General features: G+C 49.2%; 1 protein-coding gene across 6 annotated transcripts in view; it reads right to left on the reverse strand.

The window, feature by feature from the left end:
* Positions 1 to 12,357, reverse strand: part of DGKD (diacylglycerol kinase delta) — a 120,627-nt gene that overhangs the window by 58,880 nt on the left and 49,390 nt on the right. For 5 of the 6 annotated variants that reach the window (XM_051834164.2, XM_070070016.1, XM_051834166.2 and 2 more), the window contains exon 3: positions 11,483 to 11,563. In XM_051834164.2, coding sequence (XP_051690124.2) covers positions 11,483 to 11,563 — 81 coding nt within the window. Of the gene's footprint in view, positions 1 to 900; positions 1,278 to 11,482; positions 11,564 to 12,357 lie in introns of those variants that run through there. The other variant, XM_070070018.1, reaches the window with a different exon arrangement.

The following is a 12,357-nucleotide window of genomic DNA, read 5'->3' on the forward strand; positions in this document are numbered from 1 at the left end:
ACCCCTCAGACACAGCAGAGCTGGCAACCGCCTGGGCGGTCAGCCGCACCTGTGCCCTCGGCACAGACACCAAGGTGCCGGCCTCCAGGTCAGTGTCCCTTAAGCCTTCTTTTGTCGATGAAGAAGAAATCAAAGGAGGGATGGTCCACCCTCCTCCTACATAGTCTCCAAATGTCTGATTAGCCTCGCCCACCCTCCCTGACCTTTGTGGCCAGGGAGTGACGCGGCAGCATGGTCGGAGCAGCTTCCAGGGCAAAGTCCAGCCCAGCCCTGGGAGCAGCTCTGCGTGGCACAGCCTGCGCCAGGCTGGCTCTGCAGGGCACCCGCCACACTGCAGGCTCTAGCCATGGCAGGCAGCAAACATCGTCCTCCTCAGAGTGTGGGGGGAGGGATTGAGTGTTCCACACTTAACACTTCAATCCAGGCTCTTCTGCCAGGGACAGGAAGGGTCACGGAGCCAATAAAGAGCAGCGAGCAGGGAACTCTTATTTTGGTACCAAGGAAATAAGGAGCCCTACCACCCTGTGTACTCCGAAATACCTGGTTATTCCAAGATAGGAATACAGCATTTAAAAAAAAATCACTTCCTAGAGAAAGAATACTATTTTCCTAACTTTCAAGGAAAAACAACAGATAGGACTTGACTGAGTCATGCCCCAAAGAATACAGGGCAGTGACTGAAATTATTATTTTCCTAGGTACTCTAAGAAAACTTCAATCAAACGCACAGACCTTCCCCCACGACACCTACAAAAGTGCTACAAACAACGGTCTCTCAACTGTCCAATCTTTGTTTTCTGTTATTTATAAAGACAATTAACAAGAATGCTACACTCGCTAGTAACAACATATCCAGAGTTAGCAACACACACACACACACACACACACACACACACCAACCTGGTGACGTGGCTTCATTTTCACCGCGGCAGCCCCCACTGATAACCAGGGCGCGAGCCCGCTCCATAACCACGTGCTCTCCCCCGCAGACTCACCGCGTCTGCTCACGTGGCTTACCAGCCCCGCTGCCTGGGGAGGCCAGCGTCTCTGCAGCAAAGCCTGTGAGAGCAGGCCACAAGTGTCCCACAGAGGACCCTGCTTCGGGTCAGCTGTGCCACAGACACAGAGGCCCGCCTTCAGCAAAGCCCACACTTGGTAAACAAACACACAGCCACCAATCTGGGTTAAGGCCTCTTTCTTCCTGCTTCTTGAAAGAGAGCAGAGAGGTTTATAAAGCAGGGAATGTGCTGGATGAGCGGCCTCTGCAGCTGCTGCGCCACCCCCACCCCCACCCCCAGGCCTTTTCACAGCCACAACATGAACTCACCGAGCACCTGCTCTATGCCAGGCACTTGCCAGCAGCCCCACCTTGCCCCCACCATGTTCAACAGTAACTGCCCTTGTTGGCAGGTGCTGGGGGCCTAGTATCCCAGGGTTCCCCGGAAAGAGGCCAAGCTGCTGTCCCACTCAGGCTCTCCCAGTGGCAAAGCCAAGACGCTCTACACTCAAAAAGACGTAGGGGACCCACGAACACAGCTCCCCATGACGCACACCTGAGTACAGGAATTCGGAAGACTCTCTAGTGCAGGGAAATGTGCCAATTATGCACAGAGCCAAAGTGACCAGCTCAGGGGTTTTGGCCAGGAAATATCTGAGATCGAAACAAGCTACAAAGGAAAACTGATGTCAAAATCTGGACAAAGGTCACAGTTCCTCAGCAGAGGGGCAGCCCTGATCACCCCACAGGCTGGCCCTAGGCGGGCCTACCAGGGAACTCATCAGAACAACCGCATGCCGGCTGCTTTCTGCCAAGTGGCAGTGGTGCCGGAGATGACGGCAGGAAGCACTGTCAGTGGCACCTATCGGCCCCTGACCTGCAGACAGGTCCTAGCGTCCCACAAACACGAACGCCAGGCACAAGAGAAAACATGACTCCATCGTGGTGGGCTTTCTTTTTGTATGTAACTAGCAATGAAACAAAATTACTCACATGTTTAATTACACTTGGTTTTCTCACAATTCATTCTTCCTGTTTTTATTGGTTATAGCCTGGTAACTCTTAAGGACAATAATTCTTTCCTAATACCTACTCTTGGGCCAGAGGCTGTTTTTAACACTGTCTATAAAAAGCTGGACTCATTTGAAATCCCTATAAATCAGAAGAACTGCTAAGTGCCCACAAGTTGAATGCAATTACTCTCCGACCCGCAGTGGTGAGCGGTGCTGGAGATAAAAGCAGGAAACACTGGCAGTGCCCGTCTGTCCCCACTGCAACCTGGGTCCTGGGTCCTGGATCATCCCCGTTCATGAGAGAGAGGAATGTCAGAAAATGAAGTAACTGCCCCAGCTCAGACAACTAACGAGGGGGACACTCTGCATAACATGCTCATGAAACTCAAACCATGCCAGCATTACTAAAGGCACTTTTACACAGACACGTGAAAGACCAGCCCCTTCTGCACAGCACCGCGGCTCTGCCACGCTCATCTCCAGGCAAGATCAGGGTGAAACCACAGTGAGATCCCCATCCCGACAGCTGTGTGGTGTGGCCGTGTGACCCAACCTCAGCAGGACACCAGCAGAAATGTCACACAGTACTTGGGCAATCAGGAAGCAACGCCTCATCATTTCTGTGCCATGAACCCCTTCCGCCAATCTCATACCAGAAAGTTTCTAGGTATAAAAAATACAACATGCATGACTGCAGTGGAAGCCAACTGTTAAGACACAGTCACATCCAGACTCTCCTCGGCCCCTGAACTCAGGTTACACACTCACCTCCTCTGCCTCCCAAGTGTCCTGGTGAGGGTGACACTCTGACAGCCACTCTAGACCAGAACACCCTGTGGAGGGACAGGTGGTCCCAGGGGACCACTGCACTGACCAGGCACCCTCGTGCGCCTGCAGCAGGCTTCCTGGGGTGCCTTTCATGCAGGCAGCCAACGGGCATCAAATGGTGGCCTTCAAGAGGATCTGTCCACCCTGACCCTGGAACCAGGGAATGCAGCCTCACTTAGAAAAATGGTCTTTGTAGGCCGGCGCCACGGCTCACTAGGCTAATCCTCCGCCTTGCGGCACTGGCACACCAGGTTCTAGTCCCGGTCGGGGCACTGGATTCTGTCCCGGTTGCCCCTCTTCCAGGCCAGCTCTCTGCTGTGGCCAGAGAGTGCAGTGGAGGATGGCCCAAGTGCTTGGGCCCTGCACCCCATAGGAGACCAGGATAAGTACCTGGCTCCTGCCTTCGGATCAGCGCGGTGCACCGGCCGCGGCGGCCATTGGAGGGTGAACCAACAGCAAAAGGAAGACCTTTCTCTCCGTCTCTCTCTCTCTCTCAATGTCCACTCTGCCTGTCAAAAAATTAAAGAAAGAAAGAAAGAAAGAAAGAAAGAAAGAAAGAAAGAAAGAAAGAAAGAAAGAAAGAAAGAAAAAGAAAAACAGTCTTTGTAAACGTAAAGAATCTTGACACGAGATCTTCCTGGATGGTAAAAGTAGGCCCCAAATGCAACAAGTGTCCTCGTAAGACGACAAGACAGGGGGCCAGTATCGTGGCGTAGCACGTAAAGCTACCACCTGAGATGCCGCCATCCCATATGGGCACTAGGTTGAGTCCTAGCTGCTAAACTTCCTGTCCAGCTCCCTGCTAATGCACCTGGGAAAGCAGCACAAGATGGCCCAAGTGTTTGGACCCACATGGAGACCCAGAAGAAGCTCCTGACTCCTGGCTTCAGCCTGGCCCGGCCCTGGCTGTTGTAGCCATTTGGGAAGTCAATCAGCAGATCAGAGATCTCTCTCTCTTCCTAGTTCTCTGTAACTCTTTCTAGTAAGTATATTAATTAATTTTTTAAAAAAGTGCTGCCAGGGGCCGGCGCTGTGACGCAGAGCATTAAAGCCCTGGCCTGAAGCACCAGCATCCCATATGGGCGCCAGTTCTAGTCCTGGCTGCTCCTCTTCCAATCCAGCTCTCTGCTGTGGCCTGGGAAAGCAGCAGAAGATAGCCCAAGTCCTTGGGCCCCTGCACCCTCATGGGAGACCCAGAAGAAGCTCCTGGCTCCCAGCTTCAGATCGGCGCAGCTCCAGCCACTGGGGCCATCTGGAGAGTGAACCAATGGGTGGAAGATCATTCTCTGTCTCTACCTCTCTCTGTAACTCTTTCAAATAAATAAAATAAATCTTAAAAAAAAAAAAAGTGCTGCCAAATTATGATCAACATATAAAAAAGAAGGGGAAGAGAGGAGAGGGAAGGGAAGGAGGGGGAGGAGGAAGAAGGGGGGGGAGGAGGGGAGGGAGGAGGGTAAGGAGAAGGGGAGGGAGGAGAGGGAGGAGGCAGAGAGAGGAGGAGAGAGAAAAGACGAGTCGGGGTGGGGGGAAGGCCTTGTGCAGAAGAAAACAGAACTGAGGCAGTGGCCAGCCAAGAAGCACCTGGAGCCACCAGGAGCCAGAGCGGCCAGGCACGAGTCTCCCCTGACGTCAGGAGGGACCACAGCCCTGCCCACACCCTGCCGTCAGACTTGTGGCCTCCAGAGGTGTAGCGGAACCCAGTGATGTGCTGGCTTGTTAGGGAAGCCACAGGAGACTAACGCAGCAACCAAGCCCGATTCTGGCAGCACCTCCGTGACTCTCCACCGTCATTAAACACCACGGTCACATACAAACTTCCTTCTGTCTACAGCACCACAGGGAAGCAGCCCACTGGTTACACACATCCTATTTTAATTCTCATTCAACTTAACTGCAAACACTGTTTTCCACGCCCATCATTTGGCCAATTCACTTCCTGACACTAAACATAGACACAGGGCCTGCCCTTTCTGCATTCTATTCCTACACAACACCAGCGAGGGCTCCCGTCTCACTCTCCGTCCTCTCCACAGGCTCCCCACGCCTCTTCCTGCTGTGTCCTCACCCTCTGCTCTGCCCCTGCACGCCGGGCCACCTCCTCCTCTCCGGACAGCAGACTGGGTGCCACACGCCAGCTGGGTGACATGCCAGCGCGCCCTGCCCACCAGCAAGCCCAGCCCGTGTTCTTCTCAAGACACACAATACACGAACAGAGATGTGCAGGGCTTAGGACACACACTAAAGTTCTTACTAGGAGCTTTCTAAGATGACATCAACACAAACTGAAACACAGCAGTCTCGGCCAGAAACAAGGCCAAGAAGCAGGGAAGGAGTGTTACCGTCTGAGCCCGGGGCAGGTGGCTGACCTGAGAAGGGATCCAGAGGGCACAGAGGCTGTTTGAGGGCCAACCGCGCCCTCTCCTGGGCACCGGGGGCTCAGCAGCCCCACACCTCCCCAGATGTCCTCCCTGCAGCTCAGATGTTTATTCCAGCTGAAACTTCTACAGGACACGGACATGTCAGCTCCTTGGACATAGGAGTGAATCTGTGAAGAGGAACTGATCAACTCCAACACACCAATCAAAAGAAATACCTGCCACTATAGAAACGGTCACTGCAGACGGTGATAGAATGTTTATGACAAAACAGCATCAATAAAGCCAAAGCACGGAAGTGTACGCACATTAACACATGAAACATGCAAAATCTAACGTTTGCCCACCAAAAAAATTCAGATGGATTGTGAAAAAAGAAAACTACTGCGCTAAAATGTAAACATTTACCCTCCCCCGTGCCCCATTTTAAATTTCCTTCCTAAAAACCATTACTGCAATTTAAACACTTTAAGAAACCAGAGGGTTAAGCTGCTACCCCCTAAGGGCACTGTTTCTAGTCCCGGCTGCTCCACTTCAGCTCCCTGCTCATGCTGCCGGGAAAGCAGCAGAGGGTGGACCCAGTGCTTGGGCCCCTGCCACCCACATGGGAGACCAAATGGCATTCAGGCTTCTGGCTTCTGCCTGGCCCAGCCGTGGCTGTTGCAGCCATTTGGGGAGTGAACCAGAGGATGGAAGATCGATGTCTCTCACTCTCTCTCAGAAGATGTCTCTCTCTGGCAAGATCTCTCGCTCACTCGCTTGCTCACTCTCTGCCTTTCAAATAAATAAATATATTAAAAAAAAAAAAAAAAAAAGAGCAAGAAAAACCAGTGAACAGATCGACCCACACAACAGGCCTGGCGCTTGGGTTTGCCAAGTGAACACAAGTCCCTGAGCACCTGTTTTTCCCTGAAGGCTCTAATCTGTCTGCAGAAGGGACCAGCCTCACACCCAGCCACTAGGCGCCCGTCTCCCTAGAAGCTTCCAGTCCCAAACTAACGGAGAGGCACGTCTCCCTCCCCCAACCCACTTAGCACAGGGCATGGTGTTGCTGCTGCACCCTAATGGCCGAGCAGCCTCCCAGAGCGTAGAACATCCTTGGGCGTCCACCCTACAGGACACTGAAAGAAGAAACACACCTGCTCCAAGGGACTCCTGCTTGATCTCAGAGACCGGCAGCCTCACTTGTCAAATGACTCCTAAATAACTCCCTGGGGCAAATGAGACCACTCCAAGCTGCAAATCCCTGAAAGAGGCACACAGGGACCACCGGGCTGGCCCGTCCCAAATGTGAGGTGGATGACAGTAACACAGGAGCCCAAGCCCGGGGGCTCCACAGTAGTGATGGAGGCGCTTCCACATCCTCTCTGCTGTGCTGAACAAAACAGCAACAAGGCCCGTGTACAGCAGCTGGCCCACCAGGCAGGGCACTGGGGATCCTAAGCTGCGGAGAAACCCAGGCTTTAAGCTGAAGCCACTGTGAGAAGGTGTGACCAAGCCACTGAGACACCAGTGCTAAGTCAGCGTCACACGAGTGATACACAGAACCCTCCAGAGTGGGTTCCAAGCTCGGCTATTTCCCAAATCCTGGAGAACTTTCTGTAAACAGCCCGTTTGGAAACTAGCATCAGAATCTCTGTAGATGGCACCTGGAACCTTTTAAGTGTTAGTCCCAAAGAGTGCTCAGCACAGCTGAGTTTGGGAACCACTGTCCCAAAGGAGCAGCCTGGCCATGAGGGGAGGAGAAAGGCCCCACTGAAGAGGTACTTCCTGTACGACCTTTCGTGACTGACCAGGTCCGTCAGGAGAATCTGGGGGGAAGGGCCCCCAAAGGCCAAAGCCAGAAGGTGACTGTGCACAGGGCGCTCCCTGGAAAGCAACAGGCTGGACTGGAACAGGTGTGCATAAGGGCAGAAAAGGCCAGGGCCAGACCCTACAACGTCACTGGGGAAGAAGGAGGATGCCCTCGATGACTTACAGCACTATTTAAAATGGACAGAGGGGCCAGCGCTGTGGCGTAGCAGGTAAAGCCACCACTCGCTTAGCTGGCATCCCATGTGGGCACCAGTACCTAGCTGCTCCACTTCTGATCCAGCTCTCTGCTAATGCACCTGGGAAAGCAGCAGCAGGTGGTCCAAGTCCCTGGGCCCCTGCACCCACCTGGGAGACCCGAAAGAAGCTCCTGGGCTCTTGTCTTGGGACTGGTCCAGCTGCGGCCATCGCGGCCATTTAGGGACTGAACCAGAGGATGGAAGATTCTCTCTCCCTCTTACTCCACCTTTCAAGTATAAATAAATATTAAAAAAAAAAAATGCTTTTAAAAAAATGGGCAGACCGTGACTCTTCAAGGGTTTTCTATCTCAGGTACATTCCAATAAACTTGTCTTTCCTCTTTCATGCACAACGCAACTGTGGTTACTGCCCACAACCCAAGACGCAGTAACAGCACAGCCAGGATGCTTTCGGTAAACCCTGGAGCAATCCGTAGCTACTCAATAAACAGGAAAAATGGCAATATCCATAAAGGAATTTATGGATACCAAACTAGAAGAAAAATTTCCAATTAAGTACTAAATGACAAAAATCTATTTGGTTTACTTCTTCCGATTCATCCACTAACTGAACCAGTGAGTGCCTACAGTCACAATGTTATTAAATAACACTTGGGGCCAGCGCTGAGGCGTAGTACACTAAGCCTCCTCCTGCAGCGCTGGCATCCCATATGGACACTGGTTCGTGTCCTGGCTGCTCCTCTTCCAATCCAGCTCTCTACTTATGGCCTGGGAAAGCAGAAGATGGTCTAAGTGTTTGGGCCCCTGCACCCACATGGCAGACCCAGAAGCAGCTCCGTGCTCTGGCTTTGGGTCGGCCCAGCTGCAGCCGTTGTGACCATCTCGGGAGCGAACCAGCGGATGGAAGAGCTCTCTGTGTCTTTCCTTCTCTAACTCCGCCTTTCAAATAAATAAATCTTCTAAAAGTTCATACTTTTATCTCAAATGGAACCCCATTATAAGAATTTATATGATGCAAATCATCAAAAATGTACTAAACTGTGTGTGTGTGCAACTGTGCACTGTAATATTACGTATGCTAGGGGGAAAAAAGGAGTATCTTATAATAAATATTAAATAGGGGCCGGCACTGTGGCACAGTATGCAAAGCCTCTGCCTGCAACGCCAACATCCCATATGGGCTCCAGTTCAAGTCTCAGCGGCTCCACTTCCCATCCAGCTCCCTGCTAATGTAACTAGGATAACAGCACAGGATGGCCCAAGTGCTTGGGCCCCTGCACCCATGAAGGGGACCCAGAGGAAGCTTCTGGCTCCTAGCATCAGACCGGCCCAGCTCCAGCTTTTACAGTCACTTGGTGAGAGTAGATGGAAGATCTCTCTGTCTCTCCCTCTAACTATGCCTTTTAAATAAATAAATCTTAAAAAAAATATTAAAAGGCATTTATGTAACATGTAGAAAAATTTCTTGAACGATATTATAATAGGAAAAGCTAGTTGTTCTGCGAAAAAAAGAGGGTAGGGGAGGCAGGCATATGACACAATGAGTTACACCACCACTTGGGAATACCTGCATCCCATATAAAAGTATCAGTTCTAGTTCTGAATACTCCACTTCTAATCCAGCTTCCTGCTGATAAATCCTGCCATGCAACATGATGGCTCAAATGCTTGGGACCCTGTAACCCATGTGGGAGGCCAGATGGAGTTCTGGGCTCCTGGCTCTGGCCTGGCCTAGCTCTGGCTGTGACAGACAATTGGGAAGTAAACCAGAAGACAGAAACACTCGTCTCTCTCCTGTATGTGCACACACCACTGGATGAAGACCTCTGTCTCTACTACTCTACCTTTCCAGTAGATGAAAATTAAATTTAGTTTAATCGAACTAAATTGGAAAAAAGTTAAATATGTATTTTTAAATATGTATTTTATGGGAATGGTATAAGCCAAAATGTATTACTGGGTATATTTGGCTAATAGGAATATGGATGGTTCTAAAATTTCCTATTTATATTTACATACTTTAAATTTTTGTCCAAAATTTGATCAGCAAAATAATCTGTCTTCCTACTGGGAGAAAAAACTCTTGGAATGTGAACAGAACTCAGAGCTCCCTATGTTTGCATTTATATAACTATGAGTATACATGATTTTAAAAAAGGGAAACAAGAAAAAGCCAATCAATAAGTTATGAAAAATAAGTCATAAAAAGCAGAGCCATAAGATAAATAAAATCATAAATAAAAATGTCATAAATTAGGAAACAGAAAATGGAATTGATCAACAATCTAAGAATCATTTCTCTTTAAAAACAAAGAAAATTAGAAGTGAAAAGGGAGGGTCAGCACTGTGGCACGGAGGGTTAAAGCCCTGGCATTCCCTATGGGCACCGGTTCGAGTCCCAGCTGCTCCTCCTCTGATCCAGCTCTCTGCTATGGCCTCGAAAAGCAGTAGAAGGTGGCCCGAGTCCTTGGGCCCCTGTACCCGTGTGGGAGACCGGAAGAAGCTCCTGGTTCCTGGTTTCAGATAATCGAAGCTCCGGCCATTGCGGCCATCTGGGGAGTGAACCAACAGATGGAAGACATCTCTCTCTCTCTCCATCTCTCTTTCTCTCTCTGTGTAACTTTGACTTTCAAATAAATAAAATAAATCTTAAAAATCTTAAATCTTAAAAAAAGTGCTACCCACAGACAGATGTTCAGAATATACCATGGTACACGTTACTGAATTTGAAGGTGTGAAATTCATGAGGAATTAATTACAGGAATGGACTCAAGAAGTCAAAAAGCTAGGGGCAGTGTGGTGCAGGGGGTTAGGCTGCCACAGTGAGTTCTCTCAAACTTTCATGAAACAATCACCAAGCCATATAAACTCACAGAAAGCTACTAAATAAATGTTTTGGGCCTGAACTTGAAATCAAAATACAACAAACGCTACCTCCAACTCCCACCCAAAAACAGCATAATGTAATAAGAACAAAAAGTGAACATTACCAACACCAAATTTATTATTAGGAAATATACAAATAAGTAACCAAATTGAACATCGAAATCAGTGCCCAAAGCACTCCAATGAAATTCAACACCTTTTCGTATTAAAAAAAAAAAAAACACACACACACACACACAAATCAAATGATAATGCATTTTCAAGGTCAAAAACGTCTCTCCCCAACCAGTAAGTAACCACAAAATTAACAAACAAAAAGCACAAATGTTCTAAGTAAAACAAGGACTGAAGAAAGAAAGACCATCAGCAAAGTCCAATTAACCTGATAAACCAAAGAGTAAAACCAACAACCTTAGACAAGCAAGGAGAAGCCCACTCACACCAGCCACATCAATAAGCAATCCGCAAATAAACCTAAGAGCTCCTGAACCTAACGCTAATCCAGAGTGTCGGCGCCTACACGGGGAACCGCCCACCTTGACTGAGCTGGAAGTCACTGTAAAAATTAGAGGCACGCATTTCGTCCAGACGGGACAACTTAGCAACAGAAAGACAAGCATTTTGCAAGACTGCAGCACTGCAGATAAAGTCACACCTCATACAGAAAGTTCTCAAGTCAGCACGTGAAGCCAACGGAAAGCCGCACAAGACTGTGCCAGGCAGCCATTACAGAACAAGGGAAACATTTAGGTCAACTGCCATGGTGAAAACATCCATCAAACCTTGCCAAGGAAAAACCCAGGTGAGAGACGCCCAGCGTGCTCTCCCAGGTGTGATGGCGGAGGCAGCGAGGTGTTCACACGAAGGTGAACACCTGCAGTGGTGACAGCACATGGTTCCTTCTTAGGCACTCACACCTTTTACACAAAGTATCCTATGAATGTTCTAAATTTCGAAGGAAAAAAGTCTAATTTAAAAAATAAGGAAAAGAAACACCAAAATATTAACATCCTATTTTGTGAAGTGGCTGGATTATGGTTGTTTTCAATTGCTTTGACATATTTTTCTGCATTTTCCATATTTTCCACAACAGCACAAGAACAAACCTCCAGACAAAACTGTTACAATGTAAACCATACACATCTAAAAAAATTCATCGGACTCTTGTTCTTGAGTACCCAACACATGCCAAAACCTCAATTACTTCCCAGCCACAGAATCACTGCAAGCATTAAATTCAAAATTTACCAGGAAGCATTTCAGCTGGTAAGAAGAGGGTGAAAGTCTGAACTGTTGGCACAGGTTTGTTCCAATAAAAAGGCAAGTTAAACGGGGTGACAAATCGAGAAAGCTGTGACTCAGGACTCTTACCGTAAAACTGTTGTTGACGTTTTTGGTGCTGGATTCGGCCACGCTAGCATCCGTCAGATCCACCTCATCAAATATGATCGACTGGAGAGACAGAAACACAAGGGCTCAGGCACATCCCAAGCACTGGCCAGCACTGCCCGTCACACTCCTGACATCCACCAAGTACCCAACGTTGCCAGGTACCTTGAACCTGTAAAATCTGACCAATAAGCCAATGAGGAATTAATGGACCTCCCTGCTTTTAATGTAGTGTGTGTGCTCTGTGTGTGTGTGTGTGTGTGTGGGCGTATTTTAATCCAAGGCCAGCGTTGTGGCATAGTGGGTAATGCTGCCACTTTCAACACCAGCATCCCACATGGGCGTCAGTTCAAGTCCTGGCTGCTCTACTTCCAATCCAGCTCCCTGCTAATACACCTGGGAAAACACTGGAAGATGGCCCAAATCCTTGGACCCTGCACCCATGCGGAGACCCTGAGAAGTTTCAGGCTCCTGGCTTTAGTCTGGCCCAGCCCTGGCCACTGTAGCCATTTGGGGAGTGAACCAGTGGGTGGAAGATCTCTCTCTGTCAACTCTGCCATTGAAATAAATAATTAAATAAATCTTTAAAAAAAAATCCAGTAAGCTCACTGGTGACTGCATTAGTGGAGCAACCAAAAAAACAAAGATGCTGAGGGACGGCAGTTAGCCTCATGGTCAGGATGCCTGAGTGTACCTGGGTACAACTCCCAGCTCTGGCCCCTCATTTCAGTTTCCTGCTAATGCAGACCCCCGGGAGGCAGCAGTGATGGCTCAAGTGACTGGGTTCCTGCCACCCATATAGGACACTTGGATTGAGCTCCTGGTCCCAAATCTGTCTTAGCCTAGCTGCAACCATT

Source organism: Oryctolagus cuniculus, chromosome 3, assembly GCF_964237555.1.
Source record: "Oryctolagus cuniculus chromosome 3, mOryCun1.1, whole genome shotgun sequence".
Classification (NCBI taxonomy): Eukaryota; Metazoa; Chordata; class Mammalia; order Lagomorpha; family Leporidae; genus Oryctolagus; species Oryctolagus cuniculus.